The sequence below is a fragment of the Salarias fasciatus genome, chromosome 23, assembly GCF_902148845.1.
Source record: "Salarias fasciatus chromosome 23, fSalaFa1.1, whole genome shotgun sequence".
NCBI lineage: Eukaryota > Metazoa > Chordata > Actinopteri > Blenniiformes > Blenniidae > Salarias > Salarias fasciatus.
The window spans coordinates 25,059,373-25,075,821 of NC_043766.1; the positions used below are offsets into that span (position 1 = coordinate 25,059,373).

The 16,449-nt window shown below is 43.2% G+C and overlaps 1 protein-coding gene across 4 annotated transcripts in view; it reads left to right on the plus strand.

Moving 5' to 3' along the window:
- The window catches only part of dab1a (DAB adaptor protein 1a), a 101,242-nt gene that overhangs the window by 80,081 nt on the left and 4,712 nt on the right, over positions 1-16,449 (plus strand). The window contains exons 6-15 of one of the 4 annotated variants that reach the window (XM_030083790.1): positions 764-883; positions 1,303-1,341; positions 1,787-1,849; positions 3,370-3,423; positions 8,840-8,983; positions 11,333-11,395; positions 11,520-11,616; positions 12,508-12,914; positions 13,499-13,694; positions 13,790-13,938. In XM_030083790.1, the coding sequence (XP_029939650.1) occupies positions 764-883; positions 1,303-1,341; positions 1,787-1,849; positions 3,370-3,423; positions 8,840-8,983; positions 11,333-11,395; positions 11,520-11,616; positions 12,508-12,914; positions 13,499-13,694; positions 13,790-13,938 (1,332 nt within the window). Of the gene's footprint in view, positions 1-763; positions 884-1,302; positions 1,342-1,786; positions 1,850-3,369; positions 3,424-8,839; positions 8,984-11,332; positions 11,396-11,519; positions 11,617-12,507; positions 12,915-13,498; positions 13,695-13,789; positions 13,939-15,328; positions 15,426-16,449 lie in introns of all 4 variants that reach the window. The other 3 variants (XM_030083791.1, XM_030083792.1, XM_030083793.1) reach the window with 3 other exon arrangements.

The following is a 16,449-nucleotide window of genomic DNA, read 5'->3' on the forward strand; positions in this document are numbered from 1 at the left end:
CACTGAATTGATGGTGACAACTGTGACAAGGTGCTTCAAGATGCACAGATAACAACATTATCCTGTCCATTATCTACATGCACTACTGATGAGGCAAACCAAGAATCAAGCTTTTGTTTAAGCTGTATTTATGTGCAGAAAATATGTTTGGTATAGAAATTCTCAGCATTCTCAGTGAAGCTCAAATAAGATTATCTCACACTGTCTGTTGTGGCACAAACACGTCATTCATGAACTAGTCTGACTTTACATTAGACCACAGATTTGAAGCCACAACAAGATATATCTTTACAATTGCTTTCCTTTCCTTTGTGACAGGCCAAAACCACACTGTGTGGTTGCCTGAAGACACTCAGTGACGTTGGACAAGTTATTGAGATCACTAAACTGTCACAGAGTAAATCTACCTCCAGTCAGATTCTACCCGGTACTGCATGGGAGAATTTCTTTTAAACATGCCTGAAACCCTTGCACACCAGCGTATGGCCCGCAAACCATTGGCAGTTGTGGCTGAAAAGCACATCTATTGGTCTCCAGGGAAAAATTTTTAAAGTGTATAGTGTCAATCACAACAAAACTACAACAAGCAGTTGTGGTACGGCACTGATCTGTGTTCGTGTGTGTGTGTGCGCATGCACGTGTGTGTGTGTGTGTGTGTGTGTGTGTGTGTGTGTGTGTGTGTGTGTGTGTGTGTGTGTGTGTGTGTGTGTGTGTGTGTGTGTGTGTGTGTGTGTGTGTGTGTCCTGAATATCTCTGTCTCCAGGCTGAACCAGTGATTCTGGACCTGCGGGACCTGTTCCAGCTTATCTACGAGATCAAGCAGAGAGAGGAGATGGAAAAGAAGGCCCAAAAAGACAAACAGTGTGAACAGGCGGTCTATCAGGTATTCTCACAACCCCCCCTCCACCTTTTTTTTTTTTATCTTTTCTTACTCATCTGCTTTTAGTATAACGAGCTTCATCTGAGAGACTCTTGACAGACGAGTCAGGTAAGACAAAAAACATCAAAGAACGACTTACAGAGCGCCAACTTTCAGACCTCATCAGTGGCACCATCTGCCCATTGTGCTTTTTTTCACCTTCCTCTGTTCTTTTTTCTTTACATCTTCTATTTAATTTCTCTTTATCTCTGTCTGCCTCGGTCTCTCTGATGATTGGCAAATGATTATTTGAATGACGGGAATTGCTGCTGTGCTTTCCACCTTCTCCTTTGACTCGACTGGCTTAACTCTCCTCCTCTTCCCGCTTCTTCTCTCCTGTATGATTGCTCTTCCCTCTCTTACCTGCCACCACACGTCTGCAGACAATACTGGAGGAGGACCTGGAGGACCCGGTCTATCAGGTAACCTCCTGACCAATCACATCACTGCTTCCACCTGCTGCATTTCTAGCCTGTCGGCTTGCTCCTCTCTGTGTGCACTGTGGGGAGACTGCTCCTGCTTGGGTACAGTGTATAACGCAACGCGTGCAGTTTGAGAGTTGTCGTCGTGTATGGGGAAACGTGCAGTTGAACACCCCAAAGGTTTTGGAGTGTGTAGCTGTGGATGCATGAAAAGCTGTGTTTGTTCGTCGCAGTTGCTACAGGTGTTCATTTGCTGCCTTCAGTTTCCTTTGTGTTTCACTGGGATCTATTTTTCCAACTGCTTTTTTTAATGAGAACCTAATGACAATGCTGTTTGACTAATCACTTCTGCAGTTTTACCACTTTTCTCTCTATTACTTTATCTTTCAATTACCTCCCTGCTTCTCTCTTTTCTCCCCTCTTCTCTCCGCGGCTGATGTTGTAGTACATTGTGTTTGAGGCGGGACACGAGCCCATCCGTGACCAATCAGAAGAGAGCATTTATCAGGTACTCACAAGCTCATCTTGTTCGCTTGTGTTTCGCATAGCTTCAAAGTATTGCTACTGAGGTTAAACTGCCGACAGGAAGTTCCTAAAAGCATTTAAGTTCCAGAGATTTGATCTACTGTTTACTGGCCAATCAGTGCCGGCTACATTACTCTTTAATGCGATAAATATATTGTGGCTGGCTCATCAAATGAATTGCCGCTGTTTTTCCACGTAAAATATAGATACCAGAAAGAAAGGGACTGAATAATCAGTGGCAAAACATCACCCAGCCCTCTCCAGAGGGCTGTGACAGCCAAAGCTATCTACCCCAGGGAAGGAAGCCTTTCTCTGGGTGTACTCCTCAAAGACATGGGTAGACCTCCAAGGGATGAAGGGGGGAGGGGACAGTGTGCACGGAGGAGATGTGGAGGTTATTCCTGGTCTGCGTGGAAGGCGGACCCTCTCCTCTTTTCCATGCCTCCCCTCCTTCTTTTCCCGAGGAGATGAAAGAAAGCGGGGGGAAGAAAGATTAATCACCACCCTCTCGTTTGATCTTTAAATAAAATGGATTGAAAATAGAGGCAGTGCTGGCGCGTGCACAATCGTACACAAACAAAAACACATGGAAACAACTACCACCCCCCTCCTCCCACACACACACACACACACACACACACACACACACACACACACACACACACACACACACACACACACACACAGGCATTAGAAACGTGAGCCTCAGCCAGCCTCCAGCCACAGAGGAACTAATGTATGAATAAAGATGGCAGCTTCTGGAAATAAACATGTGAAAGAAGTAAACAAGGCAATGAAAGAAGGAGAAAGAATGGTACAGGCTGTGCTAGATAGATATCCACATATTTTTCATCGGCAGTGTTTTTCGTTTACTGCTCAGTCTGATTAGAGCATGTCCAACTGGGGAAGAATAAAAACTTTATTTAAAACCTTATGTCACTGTAGGAGAAAGTCAGGCGCAGGAATCCCAGGATTCAGACATATCAGCATTTTGCTATCACTGCTTATTGTTTCTTCTCATTACACACGCTGCCAAATCTCTCTGCCTGTGTGACATAGAGATATTACATGTCTCGACGTCTGTGACAATCTGAGTTATTACACGTCTGCGGGTGTGATAAGCAGCCTTATCCATCCTTTCATAAGAGGGGAAAGTCACAGAAAGAGAGGGAGCCCATCACCGGAGGCCAATAGTCTTCTGATTAACCTAGTAGATGAGCTCTCCGTCTACAGATTTTAATTCTGATTATCCCCACACACACACACTCACACAAACACTCAACTAGTGATTGATATGATTCCTGACGTGTTCCGTTCCAGGGGTTTTATAGCAACATCCATAGTGTGTGTGTGTGTGTGTGTGTGTGTGTGTGTGTGTGTGTGTGTGTGTGTGTGTGTGTGTGTGTGCGCATGTGTGCGTGCGTGCGTGCGTTTCCGTGCTTGATTAATCCAGAGGTAACACTCTTTCGGCTATTCTTCGAATCTGTTTGGTCGGATGTGTAGGTCCCTACCAGTCAGCAAAAGGAAGGGGTCTATGACGTCCCAAAGCGACACCCAGTGAGTGACCAAGAGTTTTCCCATGTTTGACCAAACTGCCCACCCTCCCACCCTCAGCCCGCCTCTCCCCCTCTCAGACAAACCTCTCAGCTCAGATACACACCAACAGACTTGTTTGCCTTTGCTGAACCTTGATGTTCACGGTCGTTATTGCACAGTGATCTAGTGTCTCTTTTACCTCCCCCCTGAGAGGTTTGCTGGGATCCAGTGCTTCATGCAGTGTGCCGTACTGTTGTGCATCTTGTGCTGTAGCTGTGGTGGCTGGTGCCCTCCGCCTCCGCCTCCTCTTCCTCCTCCTCTTTCTCCTGCTTGCGCTCCGTGCTCCTTATGGTTAACTGGAACTGTGTGTGTTTGAATATGTGTGTCGTGTCAATTTGCTCAATGAAGCATGCCCTGCTCTGGTTTGCCAGAGGTGAATCAAGTAAAAATCTGCATGACCTTATTACAGAGCACACCAAACACATGTTTTGTCACACGTTCTTTTAATGGCTGTAATTTCAACGTCTCAATAAAAAAATGTGCATGGCCTCATACAGTATTCCTACATCTGTATGTCGGGATGTGTTGAATTGCTTTTCACCCTTGTCTCATGTATGATTGAGAGCGTTTGCAGTCTGAGTGCTTCTGAGTGTGTGTGTGGTGTAGTTGCACTGCTGTTACGAGCTCACGCTGCCACTGGTTATAATGAAAGATGACCTTGACCACTGTCAGGTTGCACTATAACTCAGCTGCTCTTTATCTGCCTATAAAGAAACTAGTTACATTGCAGCCTGATTTAATTTGCTAAAATCTTCACACTCACAATAATCACACTGCTGTCCTGTGGGGGTGTGGTTGTATGGGTATGTGAGCATATTGCATATTAGCACCACCTCTCACGCTGCAGTTCCAGAGCCCAGCGTTCCGTGTATGTATTTTTCCCTGCAGTGTTTTTTTTTTTTTTTTGAAATCTTTATTCTTAAACTGCTAAAACTGGACTCCTCCACATCACTACTGGCCATCACGATCCCGCTCTGTGAGTTTCAGTGTGCTGTGAATCAGTCTCATCATTTTCTGGCTGCACATTATTCTCAGATTTGGTAAGAAGCTTACAGGCGCCACAGTACTTCTGTTCTGTCCTCACCCAGCGCACAACACATGCTGCTATTTGGATTGCCTTTGTGTTGGCAGGTGTCTGAACGTGAGCAAATCCAATATTTCTCTCTTGTTGTGCAACCAATTGGACAAGTCGTCCATTCTGGTTTAAATAAAGCAAATTCAAATCTTTTCTGCTTCCGAGTCAGTCTGGCAGAGAAACTAAGGCATAAATCACAGATTACAATGGGATCAAATAAATGTACCAACTCCTTTGCAGAAGACAGCTTATGTAGTAATTTGAAGGTGCTTTTATTTATTTATTTATTTATTTTTTAAGACAAATTCAGGTTTAAAGGGTAGAAAACCGCTGCGACGCTGTGTCCACCATTGATTGAATCTTTGAAGCATGTTGTGCATCAATCAATGATTTCACAGCAGGTCCTTTTCCACCAGAAATCGACTTTCACATCATTTGGTAAATATAAGCACGCTCCCGATGCTCCTGTCAGCCTCACAGGTGGGCATGAAGGAGAAAGGGCGTATTGTCATAGCTACAGTGTCTGAGTTGTGTCCTCATGTGAACAGATTAAACTTTCCCTTTATGTGCATTTCGCTAACTAAAAGCATGATTGATAACCCGTGTCGATGGGAGTTTTTCAATTATGGCTTTGCGTCTGTTTCTGAACACATCTGCAATGGAAAAATTAGATAGAGAGCTCAGTGCTCGCAAGTGCAGGGGGATTGGATTACATGGAGTCTGAACTGTCGGTGAAGGAGTTTAACAAATACTGGAGAGTAATAGCAAAAAAAATCAGAATTTGTTTAAAAATAAATATCATTTGAGATGATCTGTCACAAAGTCAAGACTGTGAGGGAAAACAACAGAAATAAGGAAACAGAGAAATAGTGTCTCAGCACAATGCCTAAAGACACTGAAAAGATCAGACATATTTCAGAGACAGTCATAAACAGTGCAATTGCTTCTTGCTGTTGTGAATCACATAATCTGTGAGCATAATATTTTGCCCATTCTAGTAGACATGCCCGACATTGCATATTCATTTAGGCAAATGTGCTGAATGGGTAGAATATGTTATTTTGCCCATATGTCAGGAGCAATACATCAGAGGAGCCAATTAAAAGATCAGCTCCCATGTGTTTGTGCACAAAATCAGTTCATTTGAACATGTCAACCAAATTTAAATCTGATGTAATCCAGGCCTTTAATTGGCTAAATAAATACAAATACATCTGTAAATGAAATGTCATTAATTTAGCAATTTTAATTTTTAATTTAGAGTTGTAAAAACTGCTTTAGCTGGTGTAATCCTAATTTAGTTTGTTTGCTGCTTTAAAAATGTTTGATCTGGAAAACTTTTAGTTTATCTGGAATAACTACAGAACTTGCATTGCTGCTGACAACTGGGATTTTGACATTCATTTCAGTGGACTGAGCAAAGTTAGCAGCAGGTTTCTGATCATTTATATTTGTGCTGGATGTGGTGTCAACTTTCTTAGCAGTAGATGTCCGCTGTCCTCTGTACAACGAGACTGACAGAGGCATTAGATGATATCAGAGTCGTATGTTTGCACGCTGCACCTCAGACGAAATGATCCCATCAGTTGAAATGGGACCCGACTGTCTACAGCGGTCGCTTCTGTTGTTTACTCTGTCACATTCTTAAACGATGGCAAATCAATAAAGCATACACACACATGCACACACAAGGCCATTTCAATCTACTGAGCTCTTGACCCTGTGAGACCTGAAAGAGTGTGTTGAATCAACAGAAGCCCTCAATACCACCAAGAGTCCCCATGCAGAGGTCCGTTTATCCTCCCATCAAACACACCAACTCAACTAAAACACATAATTGACACTCTAATGTGATATGATAGTGTTGGTCTATATTACCAGATATAGATCACAATACTTTTGACCTTGAATACTAATATTGCAGTGTACAACTGAAAGAAAAAACTGCTGCTTTCACAACATATTTACACAATGTGAGCATCTGTGTGTTTTTAAATATACTTTTCTATTTACATCCAATAGACAAACAACCTGGTAATTTCAAATAGCCACCTCAAATTACTTTTAAACAGCAAATAAAAACATTGTTCTGTTACCCAACTATGACCACAGCAAACAGCTTGAGCTTTGTTATCTAAATGTTAACGAACTGGAATTGAAAAAATTTGACCAACAAGCCAAAAAGTGAAAGAACAAAGTGTGTCTGTGTGTGCGTGCGTGTGTGTGTGTGTGTGTGTGCCTGTGTGACTGCATGTGGCAGGTCAGCAGGGTTTTTCAGTGTGTGCCAGTGTGATCAGTTACACAGCAGGGGGCCAGCAAGGTGGTGTTAATTAAAGGGGCCGCATTAATTGTATGCAGAACACATGCGCGCAGGTAATTACTGTTTCCCCGGAGATGGCTAATTGATAGGCGGCAATTGCACTGATAAAGATGAAGGGCCGGGCAAAAAGATGGCAAGAGAGAGATGACTGGCACAGCCAAAGAAAGACAGGGACGGACAGAGAGAGCAAAGGAAAGACAGGCAGACAGAGAACTCGGCAGCAGCAGATTGAAGCTTTCAAGTATAGAGCAGACACAGTACAACTCAAAACTCAGATGTAGCTCTTTAATTTGAGGAGGATTCTGTATATCTTATGTCAGACATATGAACGACAAGTCAAAACCAGTCCAGCAGAAGGTCCAATCCAGACAGTGAGATGATCACTAGAACACTGGAACCTGAGCTGAAATTGAACGACTGTATAGCTGGTGAAGTTGCATTTGCTTCAAAGCCAAACTGTGAGGTTGTATTTATTAAAGATAAATAAATAGATGCATTAAAAAAGACATTCATGATGAAAGTGGTAGAATTCTTGTGCCATGGGAAATGACCAACTCCTGCCAAGATTGGCCTGTAGAGTAAACATCGTGGCAGTGAGTATTTCAGATCCTTAGGGTAATTAGAAAAACCAATTTGGCTTTCCAAAAATTTCAGTCTGATTAGCGCCAGGAGGCATCGTTATGAATTCCATAATGTCAAATTGTTGCACCTATTTCAGTTTAAAGACCTCAACTTGTGAAAAGTTTGTAAAGACAGTATTCGATTAAATGTAGAGTTTAGTATTTGTACCTACCTCATACTCATTCCTATTTGCACTAAAAGAACATTTGCACTAAGAATTTAGTGGTTTTGCTTTTTTTATTCTTATTGTTTTTTTGCTGCTTTCTCAAGTGGTGAGATGTATGCAGTGTATCGTTCTTTCCCATCCTGGAGAGACTGCTCAACCCACTGTCCTGAAGATGTGGAAGCCTGCTGCCTGAGTGACAGCCAGTCCAACTTCACATACTAAACCTATGTTTCCACATTAAATACCCATTGCAGCACTTTTACTGTTAAATTGTCACATGTTTTGATTTTTTTCTGCACTGATCATGGCAGCTACTCAGGATGACAACACTGGCATTTTTTATCCTGTCTTATCTCGATTTAAAAATAAATGTCAGTAGATATTGTCAACTCAGGAGAAGCAGATGACAGGAAATGGCCTATGCTCAGAACTGATTAGTATTGGGAATCTGTTATTGCATTCCATCACCAGCAAACCTCATGCTTTCCCCAATACACACAGTAATGCTGCTCTGCACCTATTACATGATTTGCCAGCCCATTCTGAACACATCCTGTCTCCAGTGTCGACAGAGGGCTGAGTGAACCTTTAGCCACTCTGGTACAGTTGAGGATGGGAAACTTGAACTTGATGAATGTGAGATGCAAAAAAATCTACAAGTTAGACTGCTTCATGTGGATTTCTGTGGAAATATGGTGGTTTAGAGCCTTAAAAGGTGCGGTTTGATATCCTGTAATGTCACATACTCCCTCGCTGTGCTCTGGGGTGCGGCATGGTAGTTAATCCAGCTGTTCTCGCTGTGCCTGCGCACCTCTTTAACTCGCACTGCAGTTCCTCACACAAGGGAGAAGGCTTTAGCGAGACACAAATAGGGTTTAAACCTCAGATCAGTGCTAGTTTATACTAAAGGTAGGGATGATTTGTAAACCTCTTCAAATCTTCTTTGTTCCAAAGTGTGGCAAAAACGTACCTCCTTGTGTGTGTGTGCGTGCGTGCGTGCGTGCGTGCGTGCGTGTACCTGCAGAGTTCCTCAGTTTGCTTTTTAAAAACTCTCATTTCACCTTCTGTCTCATACACTCTCTGTTTGACTGAGTGTATGACAAATAGCTAACATGCGCGCGCGTGTGTGTGTGTGTGTGTGTGTGTGAGCACATTCCCATCCCACCTTCATCTAACACTGGGGTTGTGATTGCAGAATGGACGTCCAAACACCCCCAAACATCCTCATCATCAACAGCATCATCATTATCATGATCAGCTCCTCCAGCAACAGCAAACTCAAGAGCAGCAGCAGGCAGTGGCAGATTTGATAGACTTAGACCTGGATTTGATGACGCAGGTAAGGTGCTACACAACCATGCCACAAAGTACTGTGGTTGTCGTGGTGCAGATAAATGCAGTCCTTAAAGCGGGACTTGTTTCAAGTATTTATGATCAGGGGCAAACTTTCTTTAAGGTTAGCCTTTTCTTTTATCTATGTGTTGTTGTTAAGAGTTTATGTACAAGGATAAACCCATCGATATACTGTATATCTTGTGGTTTTTTTAAGCACTTCTCAACATACAGTAAAACAGCCAGTGGAGTGTCAAGGGAAACTACGATGATTGTTTTCCTGAAGATCATAGGGGCATTAAACAAAATTACCCATTAAAATCACACTCTTGTTAAAAAAAATAAATAAAATACTATATTTAGAGAGAATAGAGTGAGCAGTTTCATTGATAACAGCATAAGTGTTCACGAGTTAAGACAGCACAAGATGCTTAAACATAGCAGATCTGCTGGAGATGGATCAATAATTTCACTCAGATGGGCGTATGAACATAAATTAGGTGTACGTTGTTTTCTTATCATACAGAAGTTTGAGCAGAACAGAGTGCCTCAAATCGTAGTAATAAATAACTGGCACCAGATATTGTCGTAAATAGAGAGGAGATATTTTAGCTGTACAAATTTAACAATTAAAATAATTGAATTGTCTCCCTACCCGAGCTGCGCCGCACCACTTTTGTTCGTCTGTAATCCTAAGTAACCCCAAATCTTGACCCCTGTCCTTCATGAATAAAACATGCAACACTGCTGTTTCCTTAGCAACCAGGTTCAGGTGGGAGTAAAGTGTGTAGAGTAGGAGTGCACTCGTGCGTTGAAACCTCCATGTGTCCGTGTGTGGGGAAAAAAATGGTTAGACGAGCCACTGTAGCAGAGGAAAAACTCTCCTATTAGCTCCAAGCGGAGGTCCTTTAAGGGCGGCGGTGTGGACATAAAGGTCAGAGTGTCTGTCAAAAAGCGGCGGGGGTCAGGGGTTTAGCAGACAGTGGCGGTCATCTCGCCTGCAGACGCAGTAGTCAAGCCTCTCACGGCGCATTAATAAAGCATTCATAACACTCTGATAATCACAGCACCCTGACCTCAACATTCCACCACCAAACACAGAAGGAATATTGAGTCGAGAGAACTGAACGTGGACAGAAAGTCTATAAATGTCCGACTTCCCGCAGTGTTTGAACACTCACTGCAGCAGCTGCTTTTTCTGTTTGAAGAACGTTAGCAAAGGTTGTGTGTCATTGATTCAGAGAGCACAGTGTCACAATGTCTGCCAACTGCTATGGACACTTATTTTTGTAACGTGAGCCAAAGGTACAATATATTGTATATTTTTTGTGGAAAAAAAAAAGAGTCACAAACTAAGACACACATTTAGGGTTATTTAAATCTTACATACTATAGCTCACTGTGGTTCATGAATTTATACTGATATAAGCGCTTCTATGTTAATCTAAGTGGAAGTTCCAATTTCCGTCTATCGGGAATATCCAGAATATCCCTTTGGGTTGATCCTTGTGTGATAAACTTAGATCTACAGCAGCAGAGCTACATATATTACGTATTTGTCTCCTCCCCGATTTGTAAAGAAACACTACCATATCCCATAAAAAGACAAAACTGTAAAAATCGATGCTCACGGATCCATTTTCTGATAAATGTAAAAAGCACTTTGTGGTCTGTGTGTGACCTGAGAGAGCGAATGAATGGGAAGATATTCTAAGAACATTCATTATCTCTAAAGAAATTATCCGTATCCATGATTTATGCAAATCTCTGACCATGTATTCAAGGCTTAAATTCCTTTATCAACTAAAAATAGAGTTCCCTTCAGTAGCCACCAGCCTCAAGACATTATTAATGTGCGGAAAAGAGGGGGATACTAAAGAGGAGTATTATGAGCCAAATGTAAAAAGGAACAGAAAGACAGAACATATTCAAATCAAATAGAGAGACTTACATCTTTGATTCATAGTGATTTCTTTTAAAGTGCACCACACATCAGCTATGAGCTGGAAACATTAATGACCTGTCCAACAGAAAGAAACCGCAGCAGTAATGATGTTCAGGGTGCGGCAGTCTGCTTTTTGATCAGGTGAAGGACAGCAGGTAGCAATAAGCGTGATAATTCTTGGTAGGTATGTCATCATAGTCATTTCATCTCATTATGCCATCTCTATTCATCCCCTCTGTTATGTCCTTTGTGTTGCTGCCACAGTGTTCAGGTAGGTCCCGCTAACAGACGACGCTACTTTGTGTTGCATGCAGTGTGTCATGCATGCTGCACTGGATTGTGAACGCTTCAAAAATCGAACAAAGCCGAAAACATGTTCAGCTGCTAACGTGTGGTTTGTCTGATTCTTAGAATATCAACCAATTAGAGATTTTTGGAGACATGTCTACGCCTCCTGACATCACCTCTCCGTCGGTGAGTAGCCGTCTTGCATTTACCACTTTCAATTTGCATGTTGTGAAATTATTATCAGTTCTTTCAGTGAGCTTCCTCTCTTTGCGTTGTTCTGCAACTTGATCCGCAATCACAACCTGCGCAGACTCCCGCCTCCCCAGCCAACACCCTCGACCCCTCGCAGGGCCTGCAGCCTCCCACTGAATTGTTTGCTCCCTTCAATCCGGCGTCTGTGCCCTCAGGTAAGACCTTGTTCATTTTCTGCTTAAATACACCAGCGCTACAAGTGAAGGGGAAACAAACGCAGCGGGAGAGGGGGAGTCAAGAACGAAGATGAAGGGAAGCTCGGAGAGCCAGGAGAGTCAGACGTGGAGGACAGAGGAGAGGGAGAGAGAGGAGGGCGGGTGTTTGTGATAAACAGAGAGGGAGGCGGAATAGAATTCAAATGTAGATGAGGCGAAAGAGAAGAAAAGGTGGGACTGGTTGTGTGTGGAATATGAAGTGCATTATTAGCTTGCTTTCTCGGATGCTGCTGATTTACCTGTGACTGAGGCAACCGTGGCGGTCAGAGGAAAGTAATAAAACATGCTGAGATGAATGTCTGCACAGAGGCCTCTGTGAATTGGTGTATACTTCTTTCTTTTGCTGGATCTTTTTATTTACTCCCCCTGTTCACCTCATTTTGTCTCGCCTATCCCTCTCTTTCTCTGGACATATGTCAAAAGGCTAAATGTCAGCAGTCTCTCCTGTAGGTAACAACTGGAGACTGGAAACTGTGGCTTTAGCAAGTGTGTAATATAACAAGCTTCTGCTGATGAGTTTGAGTGATTTTAATGAGTGTGTGTTGAGCTCTGTCTTTTCATAATGACTCTGCCTCATTCTGGAGGTAATTATGATAGTTCACCATGACCATTAAGAGACACCACATTAACTGCGGGCAGAAGTAGGCCAAGACTCTCTGGTGATGCATGTGTTATTATCTGTGTGGGTTTTTGTGTAGAAGAAATGCAAAAGCATGCACTGGGGAAATTGTAATTACTTTTTTGTCCATATTTTCTTACTTTCCCATCTTATGAATAATGTATAGTGGAAATAATTAAGATGACATTAGCTACCTTTTTTTCCTTAACCAGGTTATGTGACAATGGGAGCAGTACCTACTGGACACTGGTCCCAGCAGGCGTTTGCTGCCCAGACACCGCTGGCCTTCGGGGTCCAGTCCCCTCTGGGCCCGGTAGCCCAGGTGCTGCCAGGCGGTCAGCCTCTCATATGGGGTCAGGCGAACATCTTCCCTGCCACGCAGCAGCAGTGGGCCGCCATGGCAGCCGGAGCCTTCCCCCCCACAGCCTACCTCCCCGCCCAGCCGGTGGGCACCCTGCCAGCCGCCATGTTCCAGACCCTCACGCCCGTCACGACCGTGACTCCAGCCGGAGAGAGCCAACTGGGAGCCATCGCAGGTGCTTCGGCTCCATCCCCATCGGCATCGTCGAGTCCACAGCACGGAGAGAGAGCAAAGAAGATAGGCAAAGAGATGTTTAAGGTTGGGAACTGACAGACTGAACTTAAATAGCTTTGCAGAGGTCAGAACCGCAGTGTTCTGAGATCTCAGCTGTGTTGGAAAGGACCAATATAAAAGTGCAAATGGTCACAGATGTCCACAAATACGCTGTGATTTCTGCTGCAGATCACTCTAATGACCGGAATAACCTATAAGTGCAATCTGATTCGCTTTGCCCCCACCACTCAAACTTTTTCGATTAATTGATGATAAATTAAAAACTTTGGCAGTTGCTGGGATCAGTGTGTCAAAGAATCTGCTGTAGAGACGTTGTAGTTCTGAAACCTTTCAGTTTTTGTTCGCTTCATTTAGGTATCGTTCATTCATGCAGCTTGAATAGAACCACCTTGTCCAAATTAACCAAAAGCCGCTATTCAGGCTGATTTGGTCTGCTGCTAAGGTGTACATCAGGATTTGAACTGCAGCTTTGCAAATGCACAAGATTGAACACACCTTTAAGGGGAACTGAAATAACATTTATTATTAAAAAACTGAGTCATTGTGATTGAATTGAAGGGAAATGTCATCTCTGTGTGAATCTGACCCAAGTGTTTCTCTTTCTTCAGGATTTCCAGCTGGCAAAACCTCCAGCAATGCCGTCAAAGAAGGTCGATCAGCCCAGCTTAACGGGGACCACAGAGGCATTCAGCTCTTACTTCAACCGCGTGGGCACTGCCCAGGACACGGACGACTGTGATGACTTTGACATTTCTCAAATGAATCTGACACCGGTCACCTCCACAACACCATCCACCAACTCGCGTGAGCACTCAGCCTTCACCTGTCTGCGCAGCATGAGACACTTTTTCTCGTGTCCTCTTCCCGAATGTGGCTTCTTCCCTCGTGTCTCACTGCAGCTCCCACCCCAGCACCCAGGAAGAGCTCTCCTTCCAAATCCTCAGCCTCGCATGTCAGCGACCCTCCTACCGACGCCACAGACCCCCCAACGGACGACTCGTTTGGCGAGGCGGAGGGCAGTCCTAGTCGCAGTGGAGAGGAAGATGCTGTAAGTGTGTGTGTGTGTGTGTGCTGAGCCAAGTGTGTGTGCTTTTAATAAGTCACTCTTTATGCTGCTATAACCTGCGCAGCCTGTTGAGATCTGCTGATGAATAGCCTTGGTAGCAGTGTTGGCGGGCCAGGTAATCACTCTAGCTGATTAGGAGGCCAATGCCGTTGTGTCCCACAGTGTGTGAACGTGTGATTGTATCAGTGCATGTGAGACTGCGCGTAACAAGTGTGTTTTATTGTGTGAAAATGAGCATTAGCATGCAAAATATGTGGTTCAGTGAGCGTGTGGCGCGCGCGCGTGTATGTGTGTGTGGTCACTGTGCGTTAAATTAGCTGGTGGAATTGTCAAAGACATCATTAAGCTGTTATTAATATTAGCCAGGTAGCGTCCATACATCACTACTTCAGTGTAGACAGATTCATCTGCAGTGAGATAGAGGAAGCACAGTGCCCCACTTCTCACTCCAGGGGCAATTAATATCTATTTTATCTGCAGGACCTTAATCTGAAAGAGAGAACGTGAGAGAAATTAAGGAAGATGAGAAGATGAAGGCAGTTTTTACAAAGGGTAGACAAACCTCTTTTGCCCTTAATCAAAGTCCTTTGTACAATCTGTGACCTTCCCATAAATAGAACTTTTTTGTACTTTCTTTGCAATTTTTCTTTGTGTCCTTCTTTTTTTGTGGGTTTTTTTTTTTTTCCCAGGCTTACATCTCTCCCCTCTCTCTTGCTCTCCTCTCCCCGGGCGTGAAACATTAGTTTTATGCCTCCAATCCAGCTATTATTGAGGAAAAATAGAGGACTTTCACACTTCTGAAAATGTCAGCAGGCCTGAATAACACACAGAAAGCTTTACACAACCCAAAGAAATGTGCATTGGTGGCGCCGCTGAGAGAGTGCGGCGAAAAGGTTACAAAGACCGAGAGAGTGACAGGGAAAGATGGAGCGACGGCAGAAAAACAGCCTCCCACTCACCGCGGGGTGAGGTGTGAAAAGCGGAAGTGTTTGAAGAAAAAACGCTGTGGATCAATAGAACTCCACAGAGGCTTTCATAATGGACCACTGTAAATGAGTGTGTGTTTGAATGTGAATGCATGTGTTTGCAAAGATGAGGACAGACACAAGCCTGTGTGGGCCGTGGTTTCTCCCTCTTCAGCGTTCATATTTCTTTTTCTTCTTCTGAGTATTGACACCTTTATTCTTCTGCTTCATGGTAATACTGTTCTTACAGTCTTTACTAATCCTGTAATCCTATTGTCAGATTTATTTTTCTCTGTCTAATTTCCCCTTTTTTTAATTTTATCTTACTTACACTCCTTTATGAATCCTTCTTTACTTTCTTCTCTCCTCCTCCTCCTCCTCCTCCTCCTCGTTTCCCCCCTCTTTAGGCATGTGGTTCTGGGTCGCCCTGCCCTAGTGAGGCAGCAGAGCCCAGCCCAGACCAGGCCAGTCCAGAGGCTGGAAGCTAGATAGCAGCTGGGCAGGGTAGGTATGGATACCCCTCCTTCCCCATTTATTCCTCCTCCTTCATCTCTCAAGTCTCGCTGAACTGTCAGTGTGCTGCTGCTGCTGCATCTGATTTTTTTTTTCTTCATCCTTTTTATTTCCTGTTGCGGCTCATTTGTAGTATTTTCCTTCACTTCTCAGGAATCTGCATGTGTCAGACGGTGACATGTGTTGAGCCGAGTTTGAAGGCAGTCATTTGTATGATTGTGCTTGTTTTGTGGTACGTGATGATTTTCATTTTGTCTGCATCCTCAGCGGTTTGGTACATGTCTGTTATTTATGAGACGTTTCATGTGCGACGTCTTTGAAATAATGGGCCTCATGCAGCAAACAATATCCAAGCAATGTTTCAGTAAGAGGGGAGTTTTTCTTTTTTTTTTTTTATCCATTATCAGTGCTTATTTTTTTTGTATCCACATATTGAAATTACAAGTGTGCCCCTATTTTTGCTCTGCTCTTTGATGAATGAAACTTCAGTGGTTAAAAAAATACCAAGATAAGATAACATCTATGTTTACAATCCAGAAATTGTCCAGCACAAGCAAAATAAGTCTTTAGAACTTAAATAATACATCAATAACACAGCTGCAAATTTTTAGATGTTGGTTTGTGGTAATTGGAATTTTAATTTTGTGGACTGAATGAATTGTATTGGTTTATTTGTCTGATTTAAAATGATAAAACAACTTGAATGGTAGCGCAAGCTTTCAGTTTGCATACAAATCTTATATAATTTGACAGGAATGGTGAAGATTCCACAGTTTCATTTCATTTGTTTTCCCCTGCTGACAACATTTCAAGCATTATGGAAACTTTCCAGTGCTGAGTTTGGGATTTGTTCTATATTGCCATTTTTAAGGTTTTAAGTTTTGTTTCTTTTCCAGCCCATTAAGACTTCAGGCTAAATTGCCTGTTTTTTAACAACTGGAAGTGTTTGTGTGGCGCTTTTGTTAGTAATATTTCACATCCCTCTACCTGTATTTCTCCAAATTACAATGCATTT